A 17,218-nucleotide genomic window follows, 5' to 3' on the forward strand; every position below is an offset into this window, starting at 1 on the left:
ACTTTATTTTTGTGATACAGATGTCACAATTGTTAATTTTGCAGTTCTTTCACTTGATGTAAGGCAGTGGCTCCTCGCTATTGAAAATAAGATATGCTACATTTGCATTAATTGTTTATTACAGTGATTTGCTTCTCTTGTGTCAGTACATTAGAGTAGTTCAAAAATACACTTAAAAAAAAGGTTTCTCCTAGAAAACAGGACACCACTCAATGTTTTTAGACTTGTGGATAGTAAAATACTGGAAGAATTTTAACTTCCTATTCCAACTGAAAGAGGGTGCTCGACCCCCTCCCTCAAAACTTCATAAGTATGAGGAGGGGGTTAAAAAAATACATTGAACTGAAAAAACAATGTTACATACTGTAATCTACACGAGTTGTATGCATATTCATTGCAATAAAATAATTACTTACATAAAAAAAACAGCTGGGAACATTAAATGTTTCTAAATTTGTGACTTTTTCTATGCTAGAGCTAATGTTAAATTAAGGGGTAATTGAGCACCCTCTTAAAATTTGAGTAAGAAGCTAAAACTTTTACAGCATAATACTATTAGTAAGTCTAAAAAAAATAAGGGGTGTCTTGGACTCGAGCTGAGAGGAAAAAAAAATGAATCACCATTAGTACATATTTTTGATTATTTCAGCTTGAGTAAATTAAATTTGGTAACCATTGTTTGTAAAGTTTGAAAATGAGGTAAGTTTTATCAAAATTTGAGATGTATATATTAATGTTGCAAAATGAAGGTGGAGATCGATAACCTGGAATTTTTCTTAAAACCACCTGGAAAACCTGGAAATGTCAGGGAATTTCATTCTTGAACTTTCGTGGCAACCCTGTATTGAGCAATTTTGAGAAAAAAAATGACCTTTTTTTTAACCTTTATATGTAACCTTTTTTTTTTTTTTTTTTTTTGTTAAAATGATTTTTTGAGCAAAAGATGACGAATAATGAAGCATCTTAAAGAAGTTATATTTATTCTGAAAGTAATAATGCTGTCTCAAGTGAACGATACTTAAGTCTCGGTCGGTTACTGTTTACTTCCCCATTTTTTATCATTATATTTTCCTCACTCATGTTTATATTATTTTACAATAATTCATCTGCATTGTCATTATGAGGAAATGTTTTTAAATTTCAAGAAATGAGAGAGAAGTTTTGTGCAATTATAGGCCATGAGAAAGTAATAATCAAGATCTGATTGATCTGATCATGATTATTACTCATCAGATTGATATATTTGATCAGTAATAATCATGATCAGAGCAATGACTGATCTTAATATATTTAAATAAAAATACATATTGTAAATATTATTCAAATTGGTTTTATGTGAATCGTTTAATAACATACACTAGAACTGTACTCAGGACCGGATTTAAGAAAGGGCAGGCGGCTACTGCCCCGGAGCCTCCACAACAAAAGAGCCCCCCACAATAAAATTTTTACAAAATATCATAACTTTCACGGATTGAAAATATCGTTTATATACATATATATCAAAAGATTCGGATATATATCAAAGTATCGGATATTTTCGAAAATATGATGATTTTTTCGAACCCTTTTTAGGGGCCTCCATTTCTTCGTTGCCCCGAAGTCTCCACACTTCCAAATCCGGCCCTGGCCGTACTTGAGCCATGATACCCCGACGTACAAAATTAAATAATATAAACAGGGGTTGCCTCGATTTGAATAATATTTTTGGGAAGGGGAAGATTCTCAACTTGCTAAATGAAGTTCTGGTTTTACCGAATAATAAAATACGAGTATGAGCGCATATCATACATATATAACATTTAATAGGAAAAAACATAATGGCTTCATTAAAAAAAAAAAAAAAAAAAAACAAATTAAAAAGAAAAAAAATCTCAATGGTGCTATATTATCTCAAATTGACCGAATCGTCTGCAAACGTTGCCGAATAAGAAAATTTTCGGGAGATCACAGTGACCTACTAACGGGGCTTTCTTGAATGCAAAACCTCATCATTCTAAATAAGCTTGGCAGAAAAAATTCCGGAGCACTATTTTTTGCGTTTTTTGAATCAAGGAAATGTTTTTCCCCCCCCCCCTCTGATCGCGTGAGAATTAGCATTTGATTTCAAAAAATGAATTTAATAAGGCAACAAGAAATTAAAAAGCAAAATTTTACTGACATTCATTCAGAATACGAACAACAGTTAATAAAAATAGTAGTAGCGAAACTAACTTTTTGCAAAAAAATCAAGATCGCAAAAACTAACCCTTTACAAAAACTACGATCGAAAAAACGAAACTTTTCGCGCGAATCTAGAAACATCACACATTTTTGATCGTGAATATGTTTATTACGTTTTATTTCTTACTTTTTACTTATTTTTAACGCTCATTTTCAAAAAACTAAACTCAGTTCTTTCGGAAAATAGGAGGTAAAGTTATACGCGAATTTTCAATTTTTTCGCTCAAGAGGGAAAAAGAATCGTCTTTTCTCTAACACAGTTGCAGGTTTTTTTTTTGTTCAAGGCATGTCATCAGTTTAAAAGCGTAATCCACATTGCTTAAGTTCCCGTGAGCCTTGAAATTAGTATGTTAACTCTTGTTAACAAAATTAACTTTGTAATATTTTTTAGTTTTTGGCAACAATTAAAAAGCGAATTTCGAGTATTGTTTAATATCCTCGCTTTTCTAGTGTATTTTCTTCAGAAAAATATGCAATTTTGTTGTGATTATGCTATAGTCAGACCAGTGGCGGATCCACAGAGGGGGGGGGGATCACCCCCCCCCTTCCAGAGGTTTGTAAATTCAAAAAAAAGTCCGGGAGAAGGCTACAAAAACTGCATTTTTACGACTTTAAATCCAAGGAGAGAGTCCCTGAACCCCTCTCTCCAATGTAATCGAAGATCGTCAGAAATTTAGAATTTTTAGAGCTTCAGTTTCGAAAAAATCGCCGGAATCGACATTTTTTCCCCTCTAAAAACGTCGGAAAGGGGGCTTTCAGTTTCGTTTTTTGAACTTCCAATTCTGAAAAAAATCCGGAGAGCCCCTGATTATCCCTTAACATCAATAAAGATCCACTAACATTGCGTTTTTGAAGCTTCAATATCGAAAAGTTAAGGAACAGCTCCTGGACCAGTCCTTTCTCTTAACGCTACCAAAGAAGGCCAACCATCGAATTTCAAGGCTCCATTTTCAACCAATTTCCAATATGCAAAACTCCGATTTCCATTCCTTCCCCCTATGTCATAAAAGATTACTTATAACTGCGTTTTCAGGACTTGAATTTCGAAAAATTTCAGCCCTCATGCCCATCTTTCCTCATCTTTCAACATCATTCAAAGATCATCTAAAACTGCGTTTTTGTAACTTCTACATCGAAACATTTCTGAGAGAAAATTCTGAACCCTTATGTCTTCTGCTACGTCATGAAAGGTGGCCTGCAATTGCGTTTTTAGAGCTTCAATTTCGAAATTTTTCCCGGGGAAAGCCCCCGAACCCCCTGATTTTTAACATCACTATAGATATCTAAAATTGCATTTTTGAAGCTCTAATAAAAAAAAAAAAAAAACGACTGGGAGAGAATTCCTGAATATCATTCTCTCTTTCATTTCAATACTTTTCCGGAGAGGGACCTACAAGCCTCCCTTTCTCCTGCTAACCAAAGAGTCTAAAAATATTTTCCTAACGAAAAATTTTCGGGGGAGATCCCGCAAACACTCTTATGCGCAAATGTTAAACAGTTCAATCAACAAACAAATCCTTAACTGTCTTCAAATTTGATTTACAAATGCAATTTTTGCATTTCATTATGTTTGTACGAAAACTGGTAAAAAGATGCCTTTTTGATGCTGCAACCTTTCTTTTATAAGGAAAAAAGTAAAATTGAGGACCTAAATAGCTATTGAAAATACTTCACGAGTCCTCAAACGAATCAAAAGTTGAAGTGTTTAATTTGGATAACAAATCCAAAATATTGGTAGAAATTCTTCTTTTTTTTTTCAAATTTTTATTCTTGATTTTCGAAATACTTTTAACTCTCATTCAAAATCTTTGAATGATACACATTATTCGAAAAAGAAAAAAAAAAAAACCGTAAAAAACATCATGTTCAATTTTTAATTTTTTTTTTAATTTTATTTTCATTAGTCACCCTCCCCCCCCCGCAATAATGTATTACTCATTGGCCCCTCCCAACAGGATCATCTGGATCCGCCACTGAGACAGGCGAAAAAAGAACAAGAGCGTGGCGTGAGAGAAAACGTGCAGATGAAGTAACAGTAGTTCAGAATGTTTAGAAAAAAGATGCAATTTTCATTTCTATCGTGTGTTGACATTATGGACACACAATTCCCCCCCCCTTTTTTTTTCCAATTTCCACTATCCAGAAAAACGTGAAAAAAAAAAAAAAAAAAAAAAACGTGCTATTTAAGTAAAACGTAAAAAACATACTGTCAGCTCATGAATAATATTTTCTTTTTTCAGCGTGTTTTAAAAATTGAAGTGACACGCAAGCTTTTTTTTCTCCACACCAAATAGTGGCACTCTTCCCAAAATGGTTAGCCACCCCTAAGCTATACATTAAAAGAGGGCCCGATTAAGATATCAGGGGGTCTAAATCCAAAATTCTTTTTCGGGACCCAAATAATTTTTGCTATTTGGGGGTCTTTTAATATTAGGGGCCCTAGGCCACGGTCTATTCAGGCCTTGTCTATGTACTTAAATAGTACGGTGTCCACTAGGGTGGTTCAAAAATACATGTAGAAAAAAGCTTCTCCTAGATAACGGAACACCCCTCAATATTTATTAGATAGCAATATACTGAAAGAATTTTAGCTTCCTCTTTCAACTGAAAGAGGGTGCTCAACTCCCTCCCCCAAACTTCAATAGTATGGGGAGGGAGGGGTTAAAAAAGTACATCGAACTGAAAAATGCTATATATTATAATATACATGAGTAATATGCGTATACATTGCAATAGAATAATTATTTGCGAAAAAATAGCTGGGGAAATTAAATGTTTCTAAATTTGACATTTTTTATGCTACGGCTAATGTTAAATTAAGCGGTCATTGAGCACTTTCTTAAAATTTGAGTAAGAAGCTAAAACTTTTACAGCATAATACTATTAGTAAGTCTAAAAAAATTGGGGGTGTCCTGGACTGTAGCTGAAAAAAAGTTTTTTTGAACCCACTACCCTAGGGTGCACGCTGAATGTAGTTTCGTGACAGGAAAAGGAGCCCGCTAGCTGTAAAATTAAGTCATCGCTCGATCGTGCATTTAGCCGCGCATAAATTAGATGTGACTCCTTTGTCGTTTGCATAACTTCGAGGTTAACGCGTGTCATGACTTTTCCGAAGTCATTAACAGTTGCTCAATGAAGATCAAAATCTACGTCACATCGGTGTTCCGCAAAAGGACGAGACCTACTTTCATGGCGCGGGGAAGTTTCCCTTTCGTCGAACAGTTTCTCCCGCCTTCGACATTTCTTTCTAATAACGGCGAAAACTCGATGTTTGTCTTTCCGGTCACAGCCTCCGAGCACACAGCAGATGCCGCCGCTCAGGGGAGTAGCAATTGTTTTGTTTTGGATTGTCTACATCGATGCGCACGCCCTGACAGGTGAGGCACGGGTCGCTCATTTTAATGACCCTTCTATGTTTCGTTCGATATTTTGTTTATTTATTTATTTACTAGCGGTAACCGCACGGCTTTGCCCATATTAGAAAATTAAAAGATCATTTGATTCACCTGTATATTTACAGATAATGGATGATGAATTTCTCGCTAATTTGCTAAGTTCATTTGCTCGCCCATGTTACGGTTCCAGGTTATGACAATTTGGTGATTTACTCGTCCACGTTATGATAATTTGCTCGGTAAAATGTTCTCAAAATTGGAATTGAAAAAGAACAAAATCGAATTTTCGAAAAATCGTTTCGAGGTGCTCACCCCCATGCTACAAATTAATTATGTGCCAAATTTCGTAAAAATCGGCGGAACGGTTTAGGCGCTATGCGCATCACAGAGATCCCGACAAAGAGATTTTCAGCTTTATTATTAGTTAAGAAGATTGATTTGTGGTTTGCTGTTTTAATCTTTGTAATGTTTAGATGTTTCTCATCATTTTTTAGAAATTCACAGGGCTCCAAAAGTCGGTGACTTTTCAAAACTTTTTATTATTGAACTATCAACTGCGTCACCCGACTTTGCACGGTCTACCTCGAAAATAAAAGTTTCATCTAGTGACGCGCGTTGAACAATCAGATGTAAAGAAGAGGGGGGGGGGGAATGTGAAGTAAAATTTCCAGTCAGAATAATAAAGACCTGTTCCTATTCCCTCTTGAAATTTTGTCATTAGAACTGGAAAATTCTTATTCGAATGAAAGAATTTTGTAAATAAAGGTAGCACTCTCCTAAAAATACCAATACCCGAAAGATTAAGTGAAATGTAGCTAATAGTGTCAACAGACCCAACAAATCCTCATCAGAATTAAGACAAAAGTGCCCGAAAATTCAGTGTACAATCTCTACATAGTCCCCCAAAAAACCGAACTTCAGTTTTAACAACAATAATTAAAACTCTCCATCAGAGTAAGGAAAAATCTTTCCATTACAGGAAAAGCAAGAATTTTATTTGTTCACACTTAAGCAAAAAATGGCAACAACTATCTATTTATCTATTTCTTTTCAATGATTTTTTCACGTTCATTATTTAGAGCTCAAGCAGACGATAAATTTCCTATTTAAAATTGATTTCCCGCACTTAAAAATGCTTACAACTCATCTAAGAGGGTATTGTTCGCATTTTTATCCGGTTTTCACAGAAATGCTTAGACAGAATTGGGGATTTTTTTGTTTATAATGAGAAGAAAAATACAATTCCAGTTACATTTTTGACAGAAAGATGGTGCTAGTGATTTATGAAGTATACCATCTCATCATCCAAGAAAGAAGCAAACGAATTAATTAATATTATCATTATCTAGGCTCTCAGGATGTTGTTTTGATGTTGCTTTAAGAAACGCTTTTTTACGAACGATTTTCGAAGATTCACAAAGCTAAATTTGAAACGAATTTCGAGAAAATTTTGTATTTCACTTTTTTGTTTAGGCTTCCTATCTTTGCGTGATAAATACCCATCAATCAACTAAATCTGCAACTTTTCCAAAAATAAAGAATCCGCAAACATGGTCACCAAGGTCTCCATATTTTACACCTTGTGACTTCTGGTTGTGGGGCTATTTAAAGTCACTTGTGTATAGTGTACAGTTGCGTAGCTAAAGTGGAGGATGGGGGGCTCATCCATATGAGGGAACAAAATTATTTGTATGAACACTCATGCAAGGGCTTAACATTGCGTTTATCGGTGTTTAATTTTGAAAATTTTTCTATCACCCCCCCCCCCTCCCCCTCGAAGAAAAATTTCTCGCTGCACCAGTGCGTGTGTATAGAGATCGACCCACTTCTTTGATCCAGTTAAAAGACGCAAAACTCCACCACGCGTCAGTTATAACATCTGAACCTACTTTCCTGTGAAATTCAAAGAAAGAAGGGGGGGGGGGGAACCATGATAGATGCCTTCATGCACACCAAAAATATTGCTAAAAACAGGAGAAAAAAAAGCAAAAATAGACGAAGTATTGAATTAAGTATGAATATTTAAAAATTGGAAAGTAGGGTTTTGAGAGCGGGAAAAATGTTTGTCAGTCTCTGCAACTCCCTCCCCCCTAATAACTTGTGTTTGAATAGTCTGTTTCGAACTAACTTTTTTTTTGTTCGAAAGGTCTCCGCGAAGAAATCTCATTTGTGAATTTTAACTTTTTAATTTGAACAATTTTTCGTTCAATTTTGAACAGTTCACAAAACCTTTAACATTAGTGTCTATAGGAAAATTTAAGGCAAACATAAAGATGGATTTGTTTCAAACAAACTTTGTTGGAAAAAGCTCTTGATGAAAAAAATGCAAAGAAATGATTTTTTTTTTTAATTTTAAATATTTTAAGGGTGGTATTGTTATAATAATTCAAAAATTTTGAACTTTAACACCTAAGGGAGATCTTTAAACAGTTTTAGCAAAGAAAAAAAACCCGCTAAAATATTTTGAATAGAAAAATGTTAAAATGCAGTGAGAGAGATTTGAAACATTGTCATGAATAGTCACATCAGTAATTCCACAGTACTTGAATGTAAAAACGAAAGTAACACAAAACTTGATCATAGGGAGAATCAGAAGACATCATATTTGAGAGAGATACGCCTAAGATCATCAGTCCAAATCTACTTCATCAGTCCAAAATGTTAAAAGTTTTTTTTTCATTTCTTTTCTTTTTTTTTTTTTAAAGCCACAGACGCTTGTATTTCAAACTAATAAAAATAGCAAGCTGGAAATAGAAAATATGGAGAGAAAAAAACTAGGAGAGGATTTTCCATCACATTTTCAACAATTAATAAAATAAATGGAAGAAGATTGGGACGTAGTCAAGAACTTTTCCAAACCTTATTATTTTACCAAAGGCAGGCGACTTATAAGTGCGTTCTTTAAACTTTGATTTTGAACAGATTACGGGAGAAAGTCCTTTCCACATCCTTTCCCCTAACGTCATCAAAGATGGCCCATAATTTTCATATTTAGGATTTCAAAGCCGAAAAACTCCAAAAGAGCATCCTCACTGTACACCAAGAGTAATGGTTCTCCGCCATTTTTAGTGATCGCCTAAAATTTCATTTTCATGTCTTCAATTTCGAAAAATTCCGGGAATTTGTTCCCTTTACCAGGATTGTTCAATCGTCTTAAATTTCGTTTTTACGGCTTTTACTTCTAAACACTTCCAGGGACGAGCCCCGAAAACTTCATTCTCACATCATCTCAGAGCAGCTATAATATCGTTTTTTCAGCATGAATTTCGAAAAATTGTCGTGCCTTCTAACGTTACCAAAGGTGGCATGCAATCATCTTTTAAAAGAATTTAGTTTCGAAAAAGATTTCGCGGAGAGATCCCCCAAATCTCTCCTCCTACTAAAGTCACCAAAGCTCTTCTGAAACTGCGCTATTAGAACCACGATTTCAAAAAAAAAAAAAAAAATCCTGAGGATAGCACCCGAATCTCGTTTTCTCAAACAGAATGAAAGATAATCTACAATTGTGTTTTGTGAGCTTCCATTTTGAAAGATGATCCGAACGATGCCTCGAACTTCTCCTCCTCTTGACATAACAAAAATAGCCGAAAACTGCGTTTTTTATGCGTCAATTTTGAAAATTTTCGGGGGAGACCCATTCGGCACCTTTCCTCCCATTTATAGGTGAATATTTTCTTACGTCTAGGATCATTTTGCTAATACTCTAATAATTTCTCCCTCCCTCTGGTTACATGCATACTTCTTATTGGGGAGTACTTCTAAGTTAATGGGGGGGGGGATCTCATTGGGAAGAAAGGAAAATCCAGCAAAAGCATATTATAAATAATTTCCACATAAAAGATTTGAAGTTTCCAGTTTCATTTTTAAGAGAAAGGAATTGGTGAATATAAAAAAATATGTGCTATTCTATGTGTGTTTGTGTATCAGTGATTTAAGATTTGTTATTATTACTTTGTTTTTAAAATTTTTATATTGGAATTTACTTAATCGATGAACTACTATTTTCAAACAGCTTCAGTGATCACAACATTTTTATTTTTAGAATGTTTGAACTTACAAAGGATGTTAGTAGTAAAACACATTACGTTTTTCTCTTGAAATTTAAAGAATCAATTTTAAAAAACAGCAGTAGTACCAAAATTAAATTTTTCGTGCGAAAAATAAGATCGTACACTGTAAATGTAAGTAATCTAAACATAAACTTATTTTTGTTTCAGCAAATATGGGACAAGAAAAAAGCTATGATCATAAAAGTTGCTGGGAAATTTTCATTTTAAGAATTAAATCTTTTATCGTTATTCCTTGTTTTAGTTATCATAAATATCAGTAATTATTGGTATTAACTTCTTTTCTTGATATTAGTTGTGGTTCACCCAAGTAAAGTTTGATGACCAATTAATTGAGGGACTAAACTTAATGATTTTTTATTTATTTATTTATTTTATTTCATTTCATTTTATTTTTTTTGATTTTTTTTTTCTTTTGACGGGAGAAAGTAACTTGCAGCAATAGGAAATAAATTGTGGGAAGAACATGCGAAACGAAATCGATGCAGTTATTAGGAAATGTAGTTCGATATGAACACTTTGTTCTTTAATTATCTCTATACATTAAAATATTAACGTCAAAGAAATTGAAATTCTGTCTGCAGCGGGCCTGCGTCCAAGAGACCCCATAGCACCTACAGCCTTGAAATTTTGTACAAAATTGCTTCGAGGTCCGAAGGTTTGTACCTGTTTTTCTTTTTTTCTTCTCTCCTTCTTTAATTTTGATTTTTTTTTTATAAATTGAAGTGAAATGTTTTAAGCTAATATTTGACATTAATTTTCTATTGAAGGGATAAAAATTTCCTACACCCCTTAACATCCTATGTCGTTAGAAGGAGCTTTTTTTTTTTTTTTCTGCATCAGATTGAGCTTATTTCAATTTTCTTAATAAATTAGAATAGCAAATAAAAGAGCTTCTAACTCAGCAAAAGTCCTAGGCCAGGCCCAATTCATTTCGAGCCCGGAACTGAAGAGCAAAATATTACTGGTGACCACGAACTTGAAAGTGACTTTTCAAACTTACAAAACGGCCAGCTATATTCTGGAGACCGACCCTTAAGCTGTGAAATCTGGTACAAGTTAGTTTGGACCCTGGGGGAGAGGCCGGGCTCGACTAACTGAACGTGAGGCCCTGGGCACAGAACAATGTGGAGACTCCCTGAAGACTCTTTAGCGGAATTCAGTGGTTGATTTACAGGTTTGGGGCCCGCCTGAATGTATTATCACTAAACTATATAAATCATTTATCATGTGCATGCATTTATGATTTATGAACCCCTTTCGGATCCCCTCATAAGTTTGACATGGTAAATTCACTATTGACTGAATGAATAAAAATTCTCCTTTAAGAAAGTATTTTTCCTAAATAACAAGTCATTATTATTTAATATTTTTTAAATACATATATTTTTCATCTTGTAGTCGTGCTATGCAGATTTCTTTTAGTAATTTGGGGCCCTTTGGAAAGATGGGGCCCCAGTCCCCGGCCTAGTTAGCCTGTGTGGTAATCAGGCCCTGGGAAGAAGTGCTCTTTGAAGCGTTTCTTTAAAAATAATTTTTTATACGCATTTTTTTCAAGTTTTTTTTTTTTTTTTTTTTTTTTTTGTCTCCTTGTGGGAGTGGGATTTGAATATTTTTCTAAATTTAATGTGCTTTTTGCTAGAACTATTTTCTCCGGTAAGGGGATAGGGGAGTGCGGTATTTATTTTGTTCTAATCGGTAACTTGTATTTTAATCTGATTTTTCGAAATAGATGTTCCGCCAATAGAAGTCTCCGCCAACCAAATTAGATTGCGAAGCAATCAATCTTCGGGGTTTGTGAGTAGCAACGAGCAGTGGGTGGAGCCGTCTAGTGTAATTAAATTTTAGTCACATAATGAAGTTCTTAACTATACAAGTAGGGGAGTGTGGGGCAAAGTGAAATAGCGGGGCAAAGTGAAAAGGTGAAATATTTACTCTGCGTTTAGTGCCACCTGTCTGGGATTATTTTAACAATGTAGTTGCACATGTAGTCTATTCCAGTCAGGAAAAAAAATACCGCCGACGATTAAAGCTTATGATAATACAGGCAAGTTTCAAATATTGATACTCCAATTGTAACATTTTCTGGAAGTCAAAAAAATTTTTTTTCGATATGATAAAATAATAAAGTTCTTGTTATTAACATTTTAAATATGAACTGAGAACTTCTAATATGCGGTGGAATATTGATTTAGTTAATATTAAGCTCAAGTAGTTGAGTACATGCGAGGTAGAGTGAAATAGCTTATTTCGTTTACTCACTCCATCATTTACTAAAAAACTTACGTATTCATTCATTTATTAACTCATTGACATTCCTTTACTCACTCTTTTACTCACTCATTTTTTTCTTCATATATTAATTAATTAATTAATTAAATTATTCTTTTATTGTTCCATTTTCTTCCCATTTATTTATTCAAAATTTTATTTACAGATTCATTTGATCAAAAAAAAAAAAAACGATCAAATAGAAAATATTCATTTTTCGCTTTGCGCTATATAAAAAAAAAAAAAGAAGAAGAAGAAGAAGAAAAAAGAAAATTTTCCTCTTATTTTTTTTAAGACTCAAAATTATTGCCAAAAATAAAAAATAATGTTTGAATGCAAATTTAATGTAATTTTCAAAACAAATTTCCAAGTTGTTCATTTTGAAAAAGCTCAGTCATCTTAGCCATTTCACTTTGCCCCACATTCCCTACGAAAGCAAATTAGGGAACAATGACATACATTTGTACAGAGGTATTTTAACGTCACTACAAGCGTATTTAACTCAATGAAAATCGGAAATGTGCCTCAAAAATTTAACCAATCGTATTTTTGCTATGGTTGTGTTTGAAATTAAAAATTAGCATATTGGAAAATAAAAACAGGGATTTTTTTAACATTTGAATACATATAATGAATACAATGTATCAAACATTTTAAATGTTAAAAATCAAAGTTGATTACGCATCTCATTTCTCAACCATCTTCCGTTCCATCCATAGAAAATAGTTTTCTTTTTCTTTCTTTTTTTTTTTTTTTTGTTGTTGGTCACTATTAGGGTCTACACTGTTTTCGTTTATTTCACTCCTTCAAACTAAATTTCCCTCTTCTAAAAAAAATCAAAGATTATCTTCACGTCTTGGAAAAAACCATAACAATATCTCTATGAATATATAATATCTTATATTGTAGTTTGTTTCGGCTTCATAGGAACAAACAAGTATTTTCATTTTTTATGTATATTTCAATTTATTTATTTATTTTTATTCAGAGACAGTAAAGGTTCTTTTCTTACAAAAATGTTACGAGGTCACGAAATTCACCTATGTAACGTGAATAAATAAGCTTTACTCAAAAGCAGGGCTGACGAGAGGCCATGTCAGTTCTAGTCGGAAATTAGGGGCCAGTCCTTGGAGGGAGCCCGGCTCAGATTTGGAGTAGCATAAATTTGGCAAGTTTTAGGGATGGAGGGGACCCGGCGACCGAACTGACAAGGGGCACGCCCGGCCGGCGTTGACTCTCGGGGGGCCCTGTTCAGAAGAACGGGGCTCAACTGAAAAAAAGAAAAAGAAAAACGAGCATATAGATTTTCTCGGAAATACGACAGCTAATTATACTTCTCTCCTTGTTTATAGAAGTGACGAGTCTAAGTTTCTCTCACTCAACATAACATCTAAATTCCTCATGAAATAATTCTACCTGCAGAAATGTTTCAAAAAATTGACGTGCGTTTTGAAATTGTTCCTTTATAAATTCAGAAGATATGGATTGATTTGAGTTAAAAAACTCATAGCAAAATCTTGGTTTTGTTTATAGTGTTAATCAATTTTAAATGATAGGAATTAGTAATCTGAAAATATTGTATTCAGATGAAGTTTGGCCATTTATAAGTTCGTCTTTATTGGTGCTTTTCCTGAAGAAACGCGATTTTTCGGAAGGATAAACACCCACTGTTTTTTAATGTAAAATCTGCTTAAGTCTTACGAAAAAAATGAATAAACGAAAAAGCCAGCGATTTGTCTCCATAGCGACAAAAATTAATCCGCTTAGCAAATATCAAAAACAAGCTAGACTTACTCTCGTCGTCATGATAATGTGAGAAATCTGACCAAATTCAACTGCGGTCAGGTAAGAGTAATAAGCAATTCGTGATTCCTTAATCATATCTTTTACTAATAATAAAGCTGAAAGTCTGGATCTATGTCTAGATGTCTGGATCTCTGTGACGCGCATAGCGCCTTGACTATTCTGCCGATTTTCAAGAAATTTGGCACAAAATTAGTTTGTACTATGGGGGTGTGCACCTCGAGACAATTTTTCGAAAATTTGATTTTTTCCTTTTTCTATTTCAATTTTAAGAACATTTTAACGAGCAAATTATCATAACATGGACGAGTAAATTGCCGTAATGTGGACGAGCAAATTACCATAACATGGATGATCAAATTGGCGAGAAATTCATCATCCATTATTTGCAAATATACTGGCAAACCAAATGACCTTTTAATTTTCTACTACGGGCAAAGCCGTGCGGGTACCGCTAGTAAAAAAATAAAATAAATAAATATGAGAGCTGCTTTTTGAAAAGTAATAACTCATGGTGCCACCACTATTTTTCAACTAAGCAAAATTAGAAAAAAAAGCTCGCATTGAGCATTTTTTCCCTTAATTTTCAAACTTATCCATGCATGCAAAACATTTACGTAAAAGGAAGTAGACTTCATAAAAAGAAGAAATAATTGAGAGCAGTTTTGTAAAAACCAAGGATAAAGTACGATTTTTATGAAATTATAAAGATCTATTTTAAAGGTTTCAAGGTGGATTGAGAACCAGTATCTAAAGCATTGTATTCAATGTGATGAATGTAGTTTTTTTTTTTTTTTTTTTCAAAAACCAACGTGCTCAGATATTCTCCAGAAGTTGTGAACTAAAAAAAATGTATATATAAAAACAGATTTTGTTTCTGGCTAATTAATGTTTTCGCAATCAAAGATTGCAACCCAGCTTAGAAACCTTTTTTTTTTTTCTTTTTTAGAAACCTTCTTATTTTTTTTTTCTTTTCGAATTTCTCTGATTTCGGTTGATTTACTCCGCATTTCTAAAAGCTTCAATTTCAATCGATCTTTTAATATTTTTGTATACACCGAAAATCAAAGAAATGGAAACACAAAAAATTGTAATCGTTCAAAAGTTATACAATAATGCATGAAGCAATCAGCAAAAAAAAAATCTGTGCGCAAGTAATGTGCGCATTTCTATTATTAAGTAAAAAAAGCGACTAAAAAATAAATATTGATAGAAAGAAGAAGAAGAAAACTTTCTTTCCAGGGGCGGCATTTCAGCATTTCATTTGGGGGGTCGAGTTTCTTAAATATGTATTACCACAGTGCAGTCCCAAACGCAAATTAGCTAACAGGAAGTGGTCATAAAATCGGTTTAATATGAATAAAAATTAGTGTTTAGAAACAATTAAAATTTTGATTAACTTTCTAATAAGTTATGATGCAAAACATCTCGATACTGAAGTTTTTATACCTTTTGGAAAAGTTTTAATGTATGATTTTTGAAATTCGGAAGAGCAGGGAATCGTTTTACTTATCAGTGCCCAGTGTCGTGCTGTTTTGCCAGTACAGCTATCTAGTAAAGATGGTGAAAAAGCTCATGCCCTTTAGCATATATGACTTCGTTTGAATTTTTGGCCCATTAAGCTTCGAAATTAATTCTCTAACCACCTGAGACATAAAAAAAATCTTTCCCCACTGGCTGAGCTGATAGGAATAGTTAAAAAATAATTGAAGTAACAAAATTATGTATGAAAACATTTTTATATCTTGCTCTTCAAAATCACCCAGACAACTTCAAAAATTGTGAGGGGCTTAATTTTTCATCATTGAATAATCTAGTGTCGTCAGTGCTCTCAGCTTTAATGAGATGTCATCTGCCTCCAGCTCTGTTATTCACTATTGAAGAATGATGAGTCCATAACAAGGACCAAACTGCAGTCTCTGGATGTAATAACCGATCTGTCGGTATATTGCTTGTAATTTTTCTTTCCTCATGCTAAAAATTTTACTCATAATTGAAACATTTTATTTTTCGTTTTCAAAATCCAATCCAGATAATATAGAGCCAACCATACAGAAAAATAATTATCATCAAATCTTGTGTTAATTTCATTCGAAACTGAATCTATTACTTTATACAAAATATTAAAAAATCAATGTTTGACTTGACATCATCATCATGTGGATTTTTTTTTTTTTCGCTTTTTAAAATTGCCTCGGAGGAAGAATTTTTTTAAAAAGTTTCACGCTTGATTGAAATATATATCAATATGTAAAATCTTATTTTCAGTTTCAATTGTCGATTAGAGTATGGTAGTATGGTGCACAGATCAATTGTTAGATTGAAATGTGGCATGAATAGTCCGAAAATTAAGGGTAGCGGATTGAAGATGTTTTGATAGAGTAAAGCTTTTTTCAAAAACTTTCTTCAATACAAACAAATTGAATAAAAATTCTAACGAAGTCATACATGCTAAAGGGCATGAGCTTTTTCACCACAGAAAGAATTGTTTTGCAATAATTCTTCCAGTCGACAAATCGCTGCTTTGAAGTTATAGAGAAATGTTTTTATGGTTTTGACTCTTGAAGGCCAACTTGTGTCACTCCGAGATTGCATAATTATAGAGCCACAAAAAAAGTATTTGTTGATATGTTTTTTTTTTAATTCAATAATCGCATGCATTTTTAATAAGGTGCTATGAAAACATATGATGCATTGAGCAGCTGAAACGTGTTTTTAGCAGAAGAAAGCGATGAACACTCATTAAATAAATATACACTTAAAAAATTAAGCGTAAAAGGGAATGTAAAATATCAAGGAATTTTTTTCTGAAAATTATGCAGCGACACCACTTTGCATGAGCCTCTCATATTGAACATACCTTCGTTACACTGGGCACACAAGTATGAAATATTTAGCCTATGAGGAAATGTCTTCTTTAGTTAAAATTAACCATGGTTCTCTATCAATTTTCTATGTTCAGAAAAGGCAGAAAAATATTTCATGAATTTCTAAGTCATCATCCAAATAACGAAAAACACTTTTTTTCTAGTCAGGGAATGTGTCGAGTTTCATCAAATAGTTACTGAGAACCAGCGAGACTTTTTTTTTAATGAACATAGATTTCCAACTTACATAAATTGAATTTACTCATTTTCTATCATTCTGCTCAAAAGATTTGGGGGTGCAACCGCCCCCTCTTGACCCCCCTATTTGCCGCCCCTGTTTCTTTCTCGTCGAAGCAGACAAAAGGAAAACAAATGAATGCATTCAAATATGTTTGGTGTAAGAAATTCTTCAGATAGAAATGATTTTACAAGTAATCTTTCATATGCGGATGCAAGCGTTTCAAGTTAAATTAAAAATAATTGAATCTCACTGCCGCGGAAGGACCCAATCAGCAAGGCCGATCCTAGCAAGTATGCAGCACGTGCATCCTGGGCCGCCGAGAGCCAATGCGGGCCCCTTGTCAGTTTGATC

General features: G+C 33.6%; 1 protein-coding gene across 1 annotated transcript in view; it reads left to right on the plus strand.

Moving 5' to 3' along the window:
- Positions 1–5,473: 5,473 nt before the first annotated feature.
- The window catches only part of LOC129216151 (basic phospholipase A2 caudoxin-like), a 55,492-nt gene continuing 43,747 nt past the window's right edge, over positions 5,474–17,218 (plus strand). The window contains exon 1 of the mRNA XM_054850310.1: positions 5,474–5,600. Within this exon, the coding sequence (XP_054706285.1) occupies positions 5,531–5,600 (70 nt within the window). The 5' untranslated portion in view covers positions 5,474–5,530. The remainder of the gene's footprint in view (positions 5,601–17,218) is intronic.

This window comes from Uloborus diversus, chromosome 2 (assembly GCF_026930045.1).
Source record: "Uloborus diversus isolate 005 chromosome 2, Udiv.v.3.1, whole genome shotgun sequence".
Taxonomy (NCBI): domain Eukaryota; kingdom Metazoa; phylum Arthropoda; class Arachnida; order Araneae; family Uloboridae; genus Uloborus; species Uloborus diversus.